This window comes from Falco rusticolus, chromosome 7, assembly GCF_015220075.1.
Source record: "Falco rusticolus isolate bFalRus1 chromosome 7, bFalRus1.pri, whole genome shotgun sequence".
NCBI lineage: Eukaryota > Metazoa > Chordata > Aves > Falconiformes > Falconidae > Falco > Falco rusticolus.
The window spans coordinates 69928608-69948012 of NC_051193.1; the positions used below are offsets into that span (position 1 = coordinate 69928608).

General features: G+C 37.6%; 1 protein-coding gene across 1 annotated transcript in view; it reads left to right on the plus strand.

Moving 5' to 3' along the window:
- Window positions 1–19405, plus strand: part of MYBPC3 (myosin binding protein C3) — a 64397-nt gene that overhangs the window by 12211 nt on the left and 32781 nt on the right. The window contains exons 4-16 of the mRNA XM_037396098.1: window positions 190–276; window positions 423–571; window positions 1544–1661; window positions 3087–3135; window positions 4402–4446; window positions 6793–6849; window positions 11759–11782; window positions 12573–12739; window positions 13525–13657; window positions 13891–13893; window positions 14340–14464; window positions 15065–15170; window positions 19128–19294. Of these exons, the coding sequence (XP_037251995.1) occupies window positions 190–276; window positions 423–571; window positions 1544–1661; window positions 3087–3135; window positions 4402–4446; window positions 6793–6849; window positions 11759–11782; window positions 12573–12739; window positions 13525–13657; window positions 13891–13893; window positions 14340–14464; window positions 15065–15170; window positions 19128–19294 (1230 nt within the window). The remainder of the gene's footprint in view (window positions 1–189; window positions 277–422; window positions 572–1543; window positions 1662–3086; window positions 3136–4401; window positions 4447–6792; window positions 6850–11758; window positions 11783–12572; window positions 12740–13524; window positions 13658–13890; window positions 13894–14339; window positions 14465–15064; window positions 15171–19127; window positions 19295–19405) is intronic.

The window sequence follows — 19405 nt, forward strand, 5'->3', positions numbered from 1 at the left end:
GTCAGTGAGGTAGGGACGGGAGCTGAAAGCAGACCACTAGTGATAATGATAGACAATAAAGAAGAAGGAATCTCAGAGACTGAAGAAACACATTGAGATATTTTGAAATGACTTAACAAATTCACTACACAGGCTGTAACAGAAGCTGATGCAGAAAGTTCTAAGCAGTAATTCTGATGTTTATTTCAGTTGCACCTGCTGGGACTCACCCAGAAGAGCCTCTAGACCTTATTGGGCTCTTTGTGACACGACCCCAGGATGGAGAAGTTACTGTTGGTGAGTACAAAGTGTGAGTCAAGTGATGTTTGTAAACTGCACCTGTTGCTTAGACTATTTAGCTCTCAGTGTACAGGATGACAGCAGTGATATAACAGATAAATTAAACACTTCATAATCTTATTTTAACCTACTTCCCTTACAAGGTGGAAACATCACATTCACTGCCAAAGTGGCAGGTGAGAGCCTGCTGAAGAAACCATCAGTGAAGTGGTTCAAAGGAAAGTGGATGGACCTGGGAAGCAAAGTGGGGCAACACCTCCAGCTACATGACAATTATGATCGAAATAACAAGGTACAATAGGCAGAGTAAGGTTCTCCATCTTCTGGATACTAATCTTTAATCTGAGGAAAAGACAGGAATATTTCGATATTAAGGTACCCAAAGCTACACACAATGCTATACTTATGCATAGAGGTCTTGTTTTGACCATGCAGGCAAGAGACAAGCACTACATAGAGACTCTTGTACACATTATCTACAATGAAATGAGATTTTCTCATTCCTGTAGGACTAGGGGAGTAGTTTTTGCATCTACTGCAGAATTCCCTCCATCTTCCTCTCAAGTAATAGATACCTGTTATGTTTAAGAGAAAACAATAGATCAGACAAATCTTTGAGTATGGTCTATCCTGGGTTTAGTACATCAAGCATTCAGCTACTAGTGTTGGAATTTATTCTTGTCTTGCATTGTCTACACTACTTTAAATACCTGAGTAAGATCCAACTGTACCACAAATACATTTGAAAATAACATAAATCAGGAATACAAGATAGTCTGTACCATGACTTCTCAAGCCTGTGTGGTATGTGAAACACTACTACCCTCTCCTGGATGGAACAGAACAGACTTGCTCACATTAGCCACTCCTTTTGCTCAATTTTTAAATGTATCGTATACATTCTGGGTAGAGGCTGTATTTGTTTAATGAAAGCTCTGCCCTGGTTTCCAGTGTACATACAATTACTGTATATGATGACTGCACACACCAGTACACCAGCAGAGTTTGCTAATATAACGTCGTATCCTCTGGAAGACCTGTTCTGATAATACTCTTTAGCTGTCCCTACTGAATCGGGTGGCTCCATGCAATTTTTGTGACAGCAATGAGTTACACGCTCAGGAGGTTCTTAATTCTAAAAGGACACAGAGGCACATTTCATCCCCTGCCTATGCCTTTCCATGCCTTACTATGCTGTATTCTCTCTCTCCATTTCACTGTTCATTCCCTAACTTAGAAATTGTGTCGCTGGTGTCTGTTCTAGGTGTACACCTTTGAATTGGAAATCATCGAGGCAAATATGACTTTTGCAGGAGGGTACAGATGTGAGGTGTCTACCAAGGACAAGTTTGATAGTTCTAATTTCAACCTGACAGTCAATGGTAAGATGAATTCCTGCCAACTTGTTATTTTTTTCTTCCTGTATGTCTACCAACAATTCTTTCTGGTATAAGTGGCTACCAGACAAGCATAGATCTGAAGTGTAGACCTGGAGAGCTACAGGTACACTTACAGAGGCCCACAGATGAGGATTGGCCTGGGTTGGCAGAGGTACAGAGCATTAGAAGACTTGAACATCACTGAAGTCAGAACTGTGATGCTCTTAAAGAAAGCACACAGAAAGATGCAAATCAACTTTTCTCTGGCTTTATTCAGAGTTCAGATCCGTTCTTTCATGACATAAAATTTCACTAGAATCAAAGAGAGGTCCTTTCTTACTTTGGCAAAAGTTCAGACTAAAATTAGTACTAAAAATGGATACTTGAAAAGAAAAAAGGGGGGAAATGGAAAAATTTAGACACGTAACACTATTATCAATTCCTTTTTTCCTCGATAAAGTCATGCAGAAGCACCTTGTTATATAAAATTGCTTTAAGGTTAGATGACTTATATTACATAATACATGGTGTCACCCTCAACTGCTATACTGCAGATCTTATCAGCAATTTAAAAGGAAGTACATTTTAGCATCCATTTCCCCCTAGTGTGGAAGGGTTTAGGTAAAACAGCGTAAGCACAGATCACCTGAATTATCTGAACGTTTGGGCTGTTTCCTCTTTCAGCAGTTCTGTTGAAGGGACTGTAACATTAACTTGCACCCAGTGACTAATGAGACTAATATGCAAAGACAAAAGCTTACTGATGTTATTCAATTAGTAGTGTTCATTTTTGAAGTTTCCCTAGTTGGCTGTAGGACTTACAAGACTTTGGAGCTATGACTGTGAACAGTTTTTCTCCCAGTAGTAGCAGTATACCTATTTATACCAACAAAGCTTAGAACACAGTGACGTTCTCTCTGAGCATCATCGTTGATGGAGTTTCTGTACATCTCTACATATTTCCAGGAATTTACCTTTCATTCAGAGGATATATTGAGTTTCTGTACATCTCTACATATTTCCAGGAATTTACCTTTCATTCAGAGGATATATTACAATTTATTAGTAGTAATAATATTTAGTTGCTATCCAGTGGTTTTCTTAAGAGTGTGAAGCTAGTATTGAAACTAAAGCTTACCAGCAGGAGAACTGACAAACAAGAGAAGACTGTTCATCATGCTGCAGGTTATGAAGAAGCATGAGAAAGAATTAAGTTATACATGAAACACTGGATGTTGAAAGCTAAGTAGTGAAGACTGCATGTTTAAAGATGATGCTTCAATTTTGCAAGATGTAATTGATCACAATTTATAATGTAAGAACTTTAGGAAAAAAGTCTGCAAAGGAAAAGCTTTAGAAATAGCACTGTATTTTTGCGTTATTCTCACTTACTCTCCCATTCTTGTTTGTCACTTTTTGTCACATCAGAAGCACCAATAACTGGAGACTTAGATATTCGCACTGCCTTCCGACGCACGTGAGTATGTACAGTAGACACTTATGTAGATCAGATTATACTTCCATGTGGGATTCATTACTTTCCTAGACAAAACTAACTAAAAGCAAAGCTTTTGTAAAAACAAGCACAAAGATAGGGATGTCTACTAAGAAAATGTTCCTATTAAAATATTTCTATTAAAATACTGTGCAACTAGAAATCATCTAAGAGAGTTTAGACTGTACTAGCATAACAATCATGCTTGTCTTCAGTTATGCAATTGATAATGTGCATAATTCTACCAAGAACTTCAGAACTTTTTTTCTAAACTTGTAAAGAGCACTCTAGATGTAGACCAACAGAAAAGGAAAAGATTCTGTGTAGTGCCTAGTCTTGATTTGGTCTGGCTTAAAGAAATACATGTACCTTAATACAAACATTTGCTAAACAAAGTGGAGGTTGACGTGAGCTCTGTAAGCATCATATCACTGATAACATTAATACAACCATTTTGATTGTATTTGTTTTCATGTTGTATAGTTAATTGAATGAAGACAATGATACTGTGTCTGTGTAAAAACTCAGATATATGTAGGTCTCTAGATATTAAAGACTGCAAGGTATTGTGCACTGGTGTGGAAAAGGCTTTTTTCCCCCACATCTGTAATACTGTCTGAATTGATACACGACTTAATGGAATAATGTTCCCTTCTTTAGTAAAATTTGCAAAATCAGTTGTGGGTTTTTTTTAATTATTTAGGCATTATCAATGTGTTTTTTCACGGATGAATATTTCTTCTCCCTTTCTGTAATTCAGTTTCTGTTTTAGCGTTTATATATTTTTGCAAAGTTACCAGACCAAGAATATTCCAACATCTATTTCCCTAACATAGGACACGAATCATCTGTGGCAATTCCTTGAGTTTTTCCCTATAATGATAAGATGCTATTTTTATGGGGGGGTGGGGGGTGAGGTGGTGTAACATTCTATCAGAAAGAACTAAAAAAGGCTTGCAGAATTTATCTATAGTGCAATCCATGGGTAGCAAAGCAGCCTCGCTGCGATGCCTATTATACAGTACACTCAGTGCATAGCTGCATTGTATTATTTCACTGTGGTGAAATTAAGCCTCAAGAATTTCTTTCCTTGCTAGCCCAATTAAAAGCATTCAGAACCACTTCAGCCTGAGTGCACTGTGAGCAGCTTCAGGCTGTTCAGCTTTTCAGTTTTGTCTGGAAGAATGGAGGCAGATTTTGAACTGAACTGTTTAAATCTGAAACTTTGTCTTTGATACCCTCACTCAGGAGCCTAGCAGGAGGGGGCAGACGGATGACTTCAGCCTTTCTCAGGTAGCCACTCTCTGTGTTCAGCAGACGAATTAATTTTTAACAATGAACTGTCTCTCTCTGCTTAGGAAAAGGAAAAAAAGAAAAAGCCACGGAACTAGCTGCAGCTTAAATTTCCAATAAATCATGGTTTATAGTATGTAGTATTTATATAAGATGAATGCATACAAGTAAATTAATGTAAGATGAGTATAAATAATGAGTAGTTTGATAGCTCTGTGAGAGGCAGATTCATCTACAGAAAATGCATGTTTGCTAAGTAGCATCTCACCACTGTTAGAAGAAAAAAAAGTAACTTATATGCATGTCTGCTCCCTCTGTTTTGTGGTTTGCTCTCTGATGAGCGCATCCTGACTAAAACTGCTATTGCTCACAGAAACGTACCAACACATTTGTACACGAAAATCTGTTGTATCCTGGCATATTCTTTATGCTAGTATCATTAAATTTCCCACCCTATCCCTTTTGGTCCCAGTGTCCTCTACCATAACAAAAATAGGAACTCTGAGATTAGACTTAACTCTATGCATGTTAAAGCAATTATTAGGGTCTTATTCTTCAGAAAAGCGAAACACTGATTGCTGGGCTTTCCTGAAAATCTGATTTAACTACCACCTGGGAAGCAATAAGGTGACTAATTATTCTCTCAACTGTATATTCTGATTTACTGAATCTTTGGTCACAAGAAGCCCATTTCAAATTTGGGATTACACCTGTGATTTTTATGTAGATTTTATGCCTGCAAACAGTAAAAATCTTCTGAAAGTAGGGAACAAAGTGACCAAAAATACACTTTTCTGTTTGAGCGTTATACCCAGAAAATGATCCCTTTCACCAGTACAGTACTATTTTGAAAGTAATTACAGAAGTAAAACCAGTATTTTCTTAATAAGATCTCTTCTCACAACATATTCAAAATTACACTGATTTGAAATTGTTACTTATTCTCGCTAACCTTGCATTGTCAAGCAGCACAAGAAGTTTGGTACTCATTTCTCTTCTATTTTATGAACAGTACTGCTAGAATTCCCATCATTTACATGTTGAGGCTGTTTTCTTCCTTCTAAAAATATTTACTCCTGCAATATTGAGTTTTCCTGACATTATGGTTTACACTTCTACAGACAGACTGATTTTCTCTGAAGGAACTGTGCATTAACAGAAACAACATTATGGGCTACCACTAGCACGACCACTTTTCAGTACAACTGAGAAGAACAACTTCCATGTATAAAACAATAATTAAATATAAGGTGTTGTTGCTGGAAGAATCTGAATGCTGTGAGATAGCATCACATTATTCTTATCCTCAAGACAACAAGTGATGTCAAGGAGCAGCTGGACATTGATGATGAGAGACTGAATGAGATAAAGAAAATCCATTTTGACTTTCTAAATCCTGACAGAATGGGAGTTTTCCAGTGTAACTCCCAATACTTTTAGATCAAATCCCTGAAGCATTATTTTATTTTTTTTTTAGGAATTAAACCCAAAGAAGTGATTTTAGTGACTTTACAATAAGTTTTCACAGTAGGTCTGTACTTCGAATATTAAAAAGCACAGCTAAAACACATTTGATTCACAACACCAAAAATAACTGCATTCCATCTGAGTTCACCATATGTAACAGACAGATTTACACCTCAAAAAACTGCTTGTTGCTTCTCGTTCTCATCAATCAATTTATTCACAACATTGCTTGCCATGATATTTGTTGAACAACAGCACAATGAACCTCAGAATGAAAGTCAGGTCACAGAAATTCTCCTTTCACTCTCCCAAGCACCAATGATGTGACACCTTTTTCGTGTATATGAATTTCAGTACAATGAATTCTGGAGTCTGAAGAGCCCTAAGAAACAATTACAGCTGGGATTATACTAGGAAAAAAATGTGATTTTAGATTGCAAGAAGTCCCACAAAAAGGTTGGTTAAATACCGTTCCCCATGGCAAACAATATCCACATTCCAGAAACTACAGCTTTCCAAAAGCACTAATGATTCTAAAGGAAAGCTTCTGCTACATCTCTATGATAATGAATACATTCCAGATCAATATGACCACCAAATTAATACCTGTACAACTTCATCCATTGGTATTTTTCAATATCATTCATTGATATTTTTCAATAAAGAAAAAATACAAGTTTATTATATTTCTTAAACCTATATGAAGACCAATACAGACAAAGAGTCTAACTAAGTCACCTTCCACGCCAATGCAAATTCTGTCATACCAAACCCATCTACTACTCCCCTGCAAAAATATATCACCTACATAATGATATAGTCTCACAAGTTATTCCCATTTCCTTCCAAAACTAATTATCATTTTCTGTTACTATACAGTGCCGAGGGACATGAAGAAGGTGGAGAGTTTAATTTTAGTGCCCTGCTGAAAAAGAGGTGAGTAAAAATCCATAGACTGAGAAAGAAAGTAACCAGCTTCTGTTGAACAACTATGAAAACACTAAAATTCAAATAAGTGAAAGTTCCGTAAATTCAGAATCATAGTTTTCCTAAAGCAGCTGTAACTGGAAAAAGGATAATAGGTAATTATGGAAAATTCCCCAAATACTCAGTATTTGATGCATTTCTGCTAGGTTTATTCTGGAGAAAGAAAACAAAAATTGATATTTCCCAAGATAGAAAGGGCAGGGACTAGGGTAAGCGCTGGTGGAAGCACGTCATTTTCATTAGAAACAACCTAAAACACAACAATTTACTTGTCTATAACACTGCCTTACTAAGAATTTACTGTCCTAAGTTTTTACAAGACAGCATCAGAGAGCTCGGAGGACTAGCCGTTATGTATTTTATAGCTGTTTATCTTATATATGAAAAGACATTCGATGTTGTGTAAATATATATAAAAAAATTTACTCTTCTGATTCTAATTCTTACTTCTTGCTTTTACTTTCACTTTTTTGGTGGAATTTCCTCTCCCATTCTTATCCTTCCTTGCCACATTTGTTTTCATAACCTGTTTACTTATCTTTTTCTCTTTTTACCACATTCTTAATCTGGATGTTTTGGATTCCACTGTTGCCAACAGAGAGTAAGATTTCTATTTAATTTTATTATAAATGCATGGGTCACTCTGAACACAAGGACCATTTGTTTTAAACTACTGCATGCATCGTTATCTTGCTTACATGTAGTGTGTGACAAAAATTAGGTAGTATGAAAGAAAATTATCAGCCACCAATTTCTGAGACAGAAATGCTTTTAAAAAATTAGAATTAAGGGTGGGCCATTTAATACAAATAAATGTATTCCTCCAAATGTCCTTTGGTTTTCACCACCACTTTTTTTTATAAGCAGTTTTAAATTGTCCTTGAATTTCCAGCTTTTCTCCATAACCTGCTGCTTTAAATTCCTATTGTCATAAAAATTAGAATCAGAAAAATAATTTGCATAATATGCTTGCTGATGCCTATAAAATATGTGCTGAAGTTTTGTTCCATTCTCCTTAAACGTGTTAAGTGAATGTATTACTGAAGTCACTTACCCCATAAAATGTACAGGATTGTCTGTTACAAAACATTTCTTTTTATTCCACGTAAAGTTTCTATTGCTATTTATCATCCCATTACTCCAAGCATGCTTCTTGCTGTTCACTGCCCCTGGCCACTCTGTCTTTTCAGCTCCTGGAGTTACTATAAACATTTGACACTAGACTCTTGTTTCACAAACCTAAACTTACTCAGTTTAAGTTTTCACAATCAACTACTTGGATGAATGTTGTTGTGCACCTGTGTTCAGTCTCTGCTCAGGTATTGGTATCACTATTTACAAAAAATGTTTTGTCTTCACAAGGAGTACAGGATCATGTAGACATCTGAACTAACTTGTTACAGCAGGCAATAAAGCCACAGCAGCCCCACGTTTCACCCAGGTTAACTCACCCAAATTTCAGTGGAGCAAAGGTCACACAGGTATACAAAGCCCTGCTAAGCCACACGCAATGTATCCAGCTAGAAGTGGATTCTGGCTTTGCAGTAACCCTACAGCCAGAGCTCTCAAGGGGGGGGCAACTAGACAAGACAGAACATGCACCTAACAAACCTTCCATAGCTGGCATTGATAACAAAGTTTCTTGTTTCAAGTTGGAAAAAAAATAAGTGCCTCAGAAATTTTTTATAATTCCCAAGTAGGGAAAAGATGCTTTCTGAATAATGGCAGTAATCAAAATTCTACAGATTTGAGAGTAGTTGTACACAAACTCTAATTTCTATAGCAAATATAAGGCAAAAAAAGAATTGATTTCTTTTTAAAATTTTCAAATAAGCAGAGGCCAATGTGAAAATCTTTGCGTAATTTCATACAGTGACTCCAGCTGGAATGAAGTGCTAAGTATTATGAGCCCCTCTTCTAGTGCCATTCCCTTCTGCTTTCATTATTAGTTTTGAGCAGTGATAGAACTCTAAAAGGTAGTAAAAATCTCCAGTATTTCCAGAAATGTTGTTTGTGGATTTAGCTATTCATTATTTGTTAGAGCAGAAATACAATTTGTTAAAAGAAGCTTACAATTTCACTGCATTTTATCAGTGGCTTTGACCTTTCTTGACTTACAAATCTCCATTTAGTGACTTAAAGCATACTGATAAATTCACTGCTCCTAGTTGTTTTTCACAGCCACTTTAGAAGTAATTTGTGGATCCTTCAGGCTTTGCACACCACAGGTTGAAGACCACTCCTACATTAACAAGAACTGATAGGCATAAAAGCTCACCATGGAATGAAATTATTCTTCATTAAAATAGAATAGAAAAAGGAACTCTTAAGAGCTATGCAGATTCAAAGAGAATTGAAGACTATTCTTTCACCACTTCTGCTTTGTCCCACCTAATTTACAAGCGCCTCTCAATCCAGAGGTAATGAACATTCCTGCTATAATAAAGAGAGCTTCATTTAATACTCTATCTCCTATCGCTGTAATTTAATTAACTGGTGTTGACATACAGATGTCATGGGCCAAGGAGAGGTCATTGGGAAGAGGAAGCAAACAGCTGTCACAGAACTATTAAATGGGACAGTGAGCAGAGACCTTGAAGGAGGTGACAGCTGACAGGGTCCAATCAGTTGACAGTAATGAGATAGGAAGAAACCATCTCTGGGATGTACAAAACTATTTTTAACCCCTCTACACATGTTTAAAACATATCAGCTGTGTATTCCATTTACAGCAGATTCACTAAGCTGCATCTTAATGCCCCCGAGTGCATAGTTAACCTATGAGGTGGTCACTCTGAATAAGGATCCCCAACATCAGGGAGAGTAACGTAGCGGTGGGAGAAACTGCAGGAGTCCAAGTGCTCTGTTACTTTTCGTACACTGCTCAGCTCTTGTTGGTAGTGTAAGAGTACAGCCTAACTGTGCAAACTCTGTGTCTTTATGGGATCAAAGAGAACGTTTTAACAAACATAAGATGGTGAAAAGGAGTACTGGGACGGGAAAACCTTTGCTCAGAGGCAGAGACATTTTTTTTCTTTTTCAGAACTCAATTAAACAATACACAAATTCCCTTTAGCTTTTAGTACCATTTTGCATGCAATTTACAAGCCTTCCCCTGTACTTAGAAAATGTTAGTATTTCCAAGGAAGAGACTATACTCTTGCTTATGATCAAATTCCTTGTATTTCAGCTTGCATACACCAAAACAGCATTGCCAGATATAACAATGGGATGACACTGAGTAATGGAAAAGCTGAAGCAAAAAATTAAGGAAGTCTTCTCAACAGTGAGATATCCTAGACTGTGGAATTGCTTCCAAATTGGAAGATTTTTCTCATGATGTATTTAAAAATAACTCACACAAAATATATTTGAAAACTCCACGAATAAGCCTACCTGCAAATTTTCAGGTAAAGAGGTGCATACAGATAAGCATAAATAGGCAGATAGAGAGGGAGACCACCAATATTTACATAATACCTAAGGGAAAATAATAACATTTGAACCTGTTAAGACTTCCTTATTTCCTGGGATTTTTTATTTCCTTTCGAAATAGTTTGCTCCACAGAACATTAATTGTACTAGTACAAAGAAATCTGCACATATTAAAAATTCCTGGGTTTATGTACTTATATGTCTATTCCAATTTACATGTATTTAGAAATATTTTAAAGTTGTTCACTGGTATGACCAGGGCAACTAGCCCAAGAACCGTTTATATTAAAAAAGTTCAGTCTATTTGGCAAATCAGTTAAATGGTCCTGCCTTCTGCTAGGCAAAAATACAAACCATTTGTAGTTGCCTCAAACTAGAAGGTAGGTAGATAGAGGAATCCTAAAAAAAATTGTGGATGATGTTGATGTGCTGTTAAGACAGAGCAAATACACGGTAGGCTGCACTTACTGTAAGGAGTCCAAAATTCAGATACACCTATCCATTCGTAAGTGCTAGTGAGGGCTTAGAGCTTAGTGAATGCTAAACCACTCCAAAGAGATATTACATGCCATATTTCAGCTCAAACTCACTGCGCTGAACTCCTCTTCTCTTGCTTCCTTTCTGCTCAAGAGCTACAAGGGTGCTGGAAATTGCAAGCCTGGACTGAAGCACTTTAATAAACATAGGGCTCTCCTTACAAGCCAGACTTTTTGGGGCAAATAAGGAATACCAGAAAAGTTTGGTTATACCTGCTGACTAGACTGACTACAGTCATGCTTTTTAAGTAGCAATGTTTCCCACAGACTAATGGGACTGTTCTTTTACTGGGGGGGGGGGGGGCAATGCAACCAATAATCTTCCACTTTTCTCCACATTACCTGCTGCATAACTTGTCTTATTGCTGGGGTTTACTACTGAATATGGCTTCATTACAAGGGTGTGCTCTACTGCACTGGAATGTGCTTGGTCCTGGTGAGATCAGAAACCACAGCCACGGGAAGTTCCTTTTCCTAAAGAAAGTTTTAAGAAAATGTTACTTCTTTGGTCTCTTCTCTGTTTACCAAAATGCAAACCATGACAGGCAACAGTTCCATGATGACAGGGCAAAGCAGAGCTATTTGTTTCCCTGTAAGGCAATCAGCCATAATTAGGAATAAGCAGAAGCGCTTACACTTTTAAATTGCAGATTGGAACTGTACAAAGTGTGGGAGTGAGTTTGGTTTCAATAGAGAGCAGCATTTTTCTTAAGGCTGTTTCACAGTTTTTGCATGAGCGCCTTCATCTCCCCACTACTGAAGTGTTGTTCTGCTAGAGGTGAAGATGACATTCATGGGTCTTTTGTATTAACACGATGCCCTCTTTCTTGCCCATTGGGATGCTGCATGTTTTTCCGAACGGTTCTCTGCATCATTCTGGAGTACAGCAGCTTCTTGCGCTCGGTAAATCGGTAAGGTTACACCAATTTCTTTTTCTATTTATGATCTATTAAATAAAAAACATGATGACAGAAAAAGAATGTCTTACCCAAAACCAGACAACCGAATTTCTACTTGGTTTTGCTAAACCAAACATTAATTCTTCCATAAACACTAGCTTTGTGGTTAAAATATAAAAAATATAAAAAATATAAAATAAGTATTCCATCATAAATACTGTCACTCACCTGTCTATGTGTCTTTATGTTTTATAGATTACTATCACCTGTATATATATACACACATACATATGCCTATACCCTAACAATTGTCTTTGCAATATCTAATAAATATTTTAATAATCTGTTATTCATTCATTTTAGTGAAGAGAAAAACGTCCTGAGTAGAAAAGGATTTGTTTCTAATTAACGCAAACCAACTGCCTTGTTTCTAAGGCGTTCTCAGGATATCAGTCCAGTTCCTTGCTTTGCCACATGTTTTGTGTATGACCATGACAGGAAAATAAGTTTTCTTGTGTTTCCATTACCCATCGTTAAAGGGAAGTTAATATTTATTTGCTTTGGCTATTAGAAAGTAAACCCTTCAGGAGCACTTTTATTTTGATCGCTGTATAGATAAATATAAGTAACACTTATCAAAAGTTTTATTTCATTATTTTAGGTAATAATGTAATAAAAACTAGACTGCTAAATTTTTTATTAAGAAATGGCTTCATCAAACTGATATGTAGCTTGTCAAGCCTATGGCTGTTCTTAAATCCTCTCAGTAGTGGCATTCAGGCACTCTGATCCCTTTCTGCAGAGGTGAAGCAAAATCTGAATCACAATCTGATGTTGATGTCTGGGAAATCCTGAGGAAAGCTCCTCCTTCTGAATATGAGAAAATTGCTTTTCAGTATGGTATCACAGATTTGCGTGGGATGCTGAAACGCCTCAAACGCATAAAAAAGGAAGAGAAAAAAAGTACAGGTTGGTAAGCTGTATTTGTTCCAAACATACCTGTTCATATCTGCTTTGGAAGCCGTTTAAATATTAACAGCAGCCCAAAACAAGAGCATGAGAAATAGGAGTTTCCTATTACAGTCTGTAAATGTGAAATGTCGATTACCAAAGATTAAAGCTCTGCCTGAAGCTCTGAGCTACCTTGCTCTGAAACTCTGGATGTTCTGAACCAGCTCATTTTACTCATTTCTTCTGCTCTGCCCTTTATCTTTCCCTCAACATAAAGCACCACCACACTCCACTCCTCCCACCCCCAAAACTGGTCAGTATGGCAGGCATCAGTGAATGTGGAAAGAATTTCATTGGGATGATACATTTGGATTCTTGAGTCTTTTCTAGCCTTATGAAGTATTGATCACCTAATTTTAACTAATTTGTTTTAAAAGTCTGAAACAGAGAAGGCAAACCGACATTCACCACTACTGAGGTCAGTATCATTTTCTTACATGGGCAGATGTAGCTGTAACTATTTAGGATGTGTTGAAGTACATATTCAAATGTGATCTATAATATTCTACCTCACTTATTTTAGTTTATATCACCCACTTTCCATCCGATGTTAAGGAAAACCAGAACAGGATGAAGACCAGACAGAAATGGTAAAAATGCAAACAGGGATGCAGAAAGTGGGACAGGTCTAAAATGATGGTAAACAACAGGAAAGGGAATAAAGACTTGCTCTACTGGTAGAAAATGTTAAAAAAAAATACGTTAAGTATAAACTTTTTAAAAAAATTCATTCTTCATCATAGCATTTCTCAAGAAACTGGATCCAGCTTACCAAGTGGACAAAGGACAAAAGATTAAATTAATGGTTGAAGTTGCCAATCCAGATGCTGATGTGAAATGGCTGAAGAACGGACAGGAGATCCAAGTGAGCGGCAGGTAAACTAGAAATACAGGAAATCCAAAAAGGAACGAGCTACAGCTTAGACAAAGTGGAAAACCTAGGTTTTCTTAGAAAGAAAGGAATAAAATAGGGAGAAATAGGAGCTGAGAAAGAATCTACCTAGTTCTTTGGCTCTGGATCGTTTTGCTGTTCTCATGAATTTCTCTTTTTCTTCCCTCTGCTCTGTGTATCTACATGTGGAACTGGATGCTTACATCTACCTACTTAGCAAGTAAGTTCTCAGATTATATTCTGATCTTTATGCGTATATCCAGGGTTCAAAATTACTTTCTCATGATACAGGATATACTTCAGTGTAGCTTGTTTGTAAAACAAATTTTAAGTGATTTTACAGTGAGGCCATGACAAAGCATTTTTAATGGTAGTCAGGTTTGTTGTATGGCTACATGTTAGAAAAGCATCTAAAACCAGTCACAGGAGTTTGTACATCTCACACGTGTATCAAGATTTCACCCTAATTTCCTACGCTAGTTTTTCAAACACTACTGCTGCCCACCGCACTGGGTCAGGGATATACGGCTGGAGTCACAAAAAAAACCCTTGTCACTGAAGTCAGATAAAAAAAGTAGGAACCTTTTTCTCTGCCAGGCAGGGGAAGAGTGTGACTGGGTCCAAAAGAGTTGCTGTCTGATAATTACATTTATATTCTCTTTTCAGATATATTTTTGAGGCAGTTGGGAATAAGAGAATACTGACCATAAACCACTGCTCCCTGGCCGACGATGCAGCCTACGAATGTGTGGTGGGGGAGGAGAAGAGCTTCACAGAATTATTCGTAAAAGGTGAGCAATGAAGTTCTCCCCTAGCATTTAGCTTTAAATTACTGTCATCTCTGCTCTCAGATTAGTTAATCTCATAGGAAAGGAAATTCTCAAACATATGAACAAATTCTGACTTTCAAGTACATCTTTTTTTTTTACAGTTAAATGAAGGAAAATTTTCCTATAGCTGCAGCTAAGAAAGCACAGGAAAACAGCACAGTGAGAACTACCGTTAATTCTCATTTAGAAAGTGATCTAAGTCTTCCCAATAATGGGGCTAGAAACTTTCAAAGTTTGATTCCACTCAAGATAAACATGTGCCTCAAACTCTACAAGCAGATCAAGTAGTACAGAGAACTAATGCCTCCAGTTTAGAATTTCAGAATAGATATGAGAACTGATTAATCCTGTGTTTCTATTCTGTCTCATGAAGCAAAACCCAAAAGGTCATTTGATAACATTGATAATGTGATGTGGCACAGTAAATGTTAGGATCCAACACAGAGAGCATCACTGTGTATTTGGCCAGGGGTTCTTCCTGTGGAGTGCAGAGCGGTGAAATATACCTCTGGTATTCGGTCTTTCAGAATGTTGTTTTAATGAAGGTCTCTTCATTTCCAGAGCCTCCGATCCTGATCACCCACCCACTGGAGGACCAGATGGTGATGGTTGGAGAGAGGGTGGAGTTTGAGTGTGAAGTGTCTGAGGAAGGAGCTACTGTGAAATGGTAAGGTAATAGAAAAGGGGGGGGGGGGGGGGGCAGGGAACCCACAACACAACAACATGAAACCATCTCTCTTCACTGGACAATCTAAGACCATAGTTTGTGGACAAAAGCTGTGGAATAAAAAGGAAAGTGGCATTCTACATAACTGTTTTCAGGAAAAGATTGATCCTCCTCCTATAAGTATAGATATTTTATAATGTCTCTAGAATCTCTTGTTCAGTGCTTACAGGATGCTACTGACTGTATTGAGCTGTTAAGTTTTCTGAACAGGTGACAGCAATATCTAACTATTGCCCAGACTAAACAGATCTGTATTGAGAGGAGTTTGCTGTACTTCTGGGCTTCTCAACTACAGTGAGGTGTGCATTTCTTTTTTTAAAGTGTTTTTTCTTAGGTAAAACGTAAGTGTCTCTTGAAACAGAGAGGGAAGGTCATTGACTTATTTTAACATATCTGTTGTGGCGATCCTGCAAAGTCAGTCATTATGCATATGCAGTGAGCAGGATTACGATGATAAACATTTAGACCATAGAGACCTTTTTGTTGGGCATTCCAGCTGAGCGGAAGCTGAAAGGTTCACGCTACCCGGGCAGGCACAGCAGGCAGTGCTCACATACCAGGTCTTACACACACTGTTCTCACTTCATTTCTCTACCAGATGAAATTCTCTTGTGCTTGTTAACAGCTTCAGGCACATGGTTATCAACTGTTCCCACAATGCCCATTACATTCCTGGAAAGTGCCAACCACTCATCTGCTCTCCCAAAGGAAGGAACTGAGAATTTAAATAGAGCCCAAGAGCTAGTTCAGCATATGCATTACACTGTTGAAGCCACATGTACAGACACACACATGCTATTGTTCAGGAACTGCTTACAGACGCCTGGTCACAAGAGATGGTGACAACCAGATCTGTCCCTCTCAGAGCACAGTGCAGCTGCCGCACTTTGATCCTATGCCTTTGAACAACTCCCATACATCTTGCAGAGCTGGTATATGTGGGATGAGCATTTGGTGTGACAAGGGCAAACCTGCAGCTGTCTCAGCCTGAAATGCAGCAAGTGGTCAGAGAAACTCTTCAAAACATAGCAACAGAAAACTGAGCAGTTAGACATTTACACCGTATTTTACTGCTTTTATCACGTGAGACTCAGTCAATGCTCTTTGGCAACAGAGGGAGTCTTTTGGACAATGGAGAGATGAGTCCAGAGAAAACATGAAACACAATATGGAGAAAGAAATCCAGTTTTATGGCTCATTAGGGAAATAATCAACAGTTTAAGGCAAGTAACAGGCACTAACAGGGCACCTGTTATAGCTCTTGTACCCTTTAAACCTGGCACATAAAATCACAAGCACATGAACAAAAGCCATTACGTGACTTGCACAAGACAGAAATAAGGCTTAGAGCCTCTTAGGCATGGCCATCAGACTAGGGCTTGCAGAAGGGTCTCTTCATAGTAATCAGGAAACAATGTTTGCCTGAACACCCAGAAAGGTCTTACGTTATTATTATGAAGTACTAGAGAATAGTTATTTCTGAACTTCAGATGGTCTTGGAAATAATGTAATTCTTGAAGACAAAGATTTAATAAAATACATAGTTTTGACCTGATATTTCCATCTCTGAATGCTGGATGTGTCATCTTATCAGCTCCTAATGAAAGCAAAGTATTGTAACATAATAACAACAATAAATCTATGTGTCCCCATTATCACATAGTGCCTACATCAGTGATATCTCAGAACACATTAACAAATTTATCCTTAGAACTGAAACAGGAAAGCATTTCCAGAGAAAAGAGGTGTTTCATGGCAAAGTTGAGAGCAGATATTTGATCTTGCAAATGTTCAGGACTGATAGAATAAACCATGGCTGACCTACATATTATTGCACTAGTTCTGCTTCAAGTGTGAGGCTGGACCAGATGACCTACAGTGGTCTTTAAACCAACACTTCTACGGTTCTATAAAATCCTCCACTTACATTTCATTATAAGTAGATTCCCCTACCTCATTGTCCTCGTTACCAAAGGAAGTGTCTGTAACATTACCTTCTATGAAATTTTTCACTTTTCACTGCAGCAGAGTATTATTTTAAGCCAAATGGTATCTGGCAGTTCTTTTTTGAGGTTTACAGTTTTATCATTCCACTATTTGTCAGTACCCCCCTCTGCAAACTTTCTACTCACATACAGCATTCAGCAATGTGCTAGTCAGTAAAACAAAGTGAAATGCACTATTCCCTTCCCAGGGATTTAAGACACTGGTCATTGCAAAAGTCCGTTTTCATTATTTAGACAAGATTTCAAGAAATCTCTCTCTTACCAATAGCTGAATATAACACTCAGATATCTTTCATGAGCCACATGGCAAAATAAATCACCAAAAAATAGATTTAAAAGTTCAACTTTAGAACACTAGCCACAGTGCACGTGCCTGGTTTTGCCACAGCAGCATGCTGCACTTCGGGATTACAGTCCATTCTCAGCAGCTCAGCAAATGTTCACACATTGCATTGTAGCACTTGTTCCAGAACTAATCTGCATGAATGAGAATATCAGCCTCAGGAGAGCATCTTGCACATGGCCTCAGACCCCTTGTCACTCAGCAAACAGAGGAAACATCATCCTGACATAACACTACGCACTGTGTTTCACATGGTTGTTACAGGCATCCTCTGTTTCCTCCCTTACTAGTAGTGTAGTTCTGTGGTCTGGTAGGGAGGCCTGTGTTTTTCTAAACCACCTGTTGATTCCAATATGCTGTGCTGTAAAGGACAGTTAGGGGGGATGCAGCTGCAGCAGGTACGTACATCTAAATCACAAGTTTTAAGATTCCTGTCTCTGCTGTGAAGTTTTGATCGTGTGACTCACTTCAGCAGACTAAGAGGCAAAAGGTTTTCTTGCATACATCTACCCAGAAATTTGAGCTATAGTATTTTAATTAGTCCCAAAGTGGCATTTCAGTTTGCTATCCTGTAAGATCATTTGTTATTGGTTACCAGTGGATATTCAGCTTAAGGGAAGTAATACAAGATAGAAAGAAAATTCTTACTTCGTTAAAAGCAGATCATCTTTTCTATTTCTTTTTCCACATAAGTAAATATCAAAGAGAAAACTTTTTTCATTTACAAACTGCAGCAGTATTCAAGTAACATAATATAAATATATTAAAATAATAATGAAAAAAATTATATCAAAGGAGTAAGTCAACGAAATTGCAACTTATTTTCTTATAGCTTGTTGAAGTTATTTAGGATAAGGATCAGGAAATCTTTAAAACATTTTATGTATTTTTGTGTGACCTTGACTGAACAGCATGAATCCTCTCTGCTCGTTTCCCTTTATGACAATTGAAAATTACAATAATTAAATTTCCTGCAAGGCTGAAAAGTGAAGCTTAATTTAGTAATGTCTTAAATGTACCACAGCATCTTTGAATGGAAAGGGTAACAAAATCCAAAATACATCTTCATTTAAATCCATCCTAAAATTTTCTTCTTTCACTGATGCCCACAAACCATGAATTTGTAACAATTATAATTCACATCAGGAAAATTAAGACTTTTAAGTCATTTCCCAGAAAGTCCCTTTTACTTTATGTCAGCTTTTAAGATAGTAAATTCCCTGCTGGTGAAGTGTGTCTTCATCCCTGTATCTTCTACAGAAAGGAATATATTTTCATGTTTACCTGTAGCATAGAAATAATAATAATAAAGTACTTCCTTGTGAGTGAACTCTCTTGAACCAGAGGTTCAAGCGAAGATTAACGGTCAAACTAGAAGCGTTCCAGGCGTGCTTCCAATAACATTTGTGCAATGGTCTCTTTTGCTAACCTGAAATGCTACAAAGATTGGATTTATCTTGTGTCTTCCAATCTCTAGTAACATCAAGCTGAGTCTTACTCTCCTCTCCCAGCCACAGAAAAATGACTCAACGCTATTTGGCATTGCAGGGAAAAGGACGGGATTGAGCTGACACGGGAAGAGACATTCAAATACCGATTCAAGAAAGATGGAAAGAAGCAATATCTGATTATTAATGAGACATCCAAGGAGGACAGTGGACACTACACGGTGAAGACCAATGGTGGGGTATCAGTCGCTGAACTAATCGTACAAGGTAGGCACAGGTAATATTACAGAACCAGAGAAGCTGAGAAATGAAAACAGGCCGAAGGTAACCTTCTCTAGGATAGGGCACAGGAGTAGCATAATCCCCATGCCAGGGGAA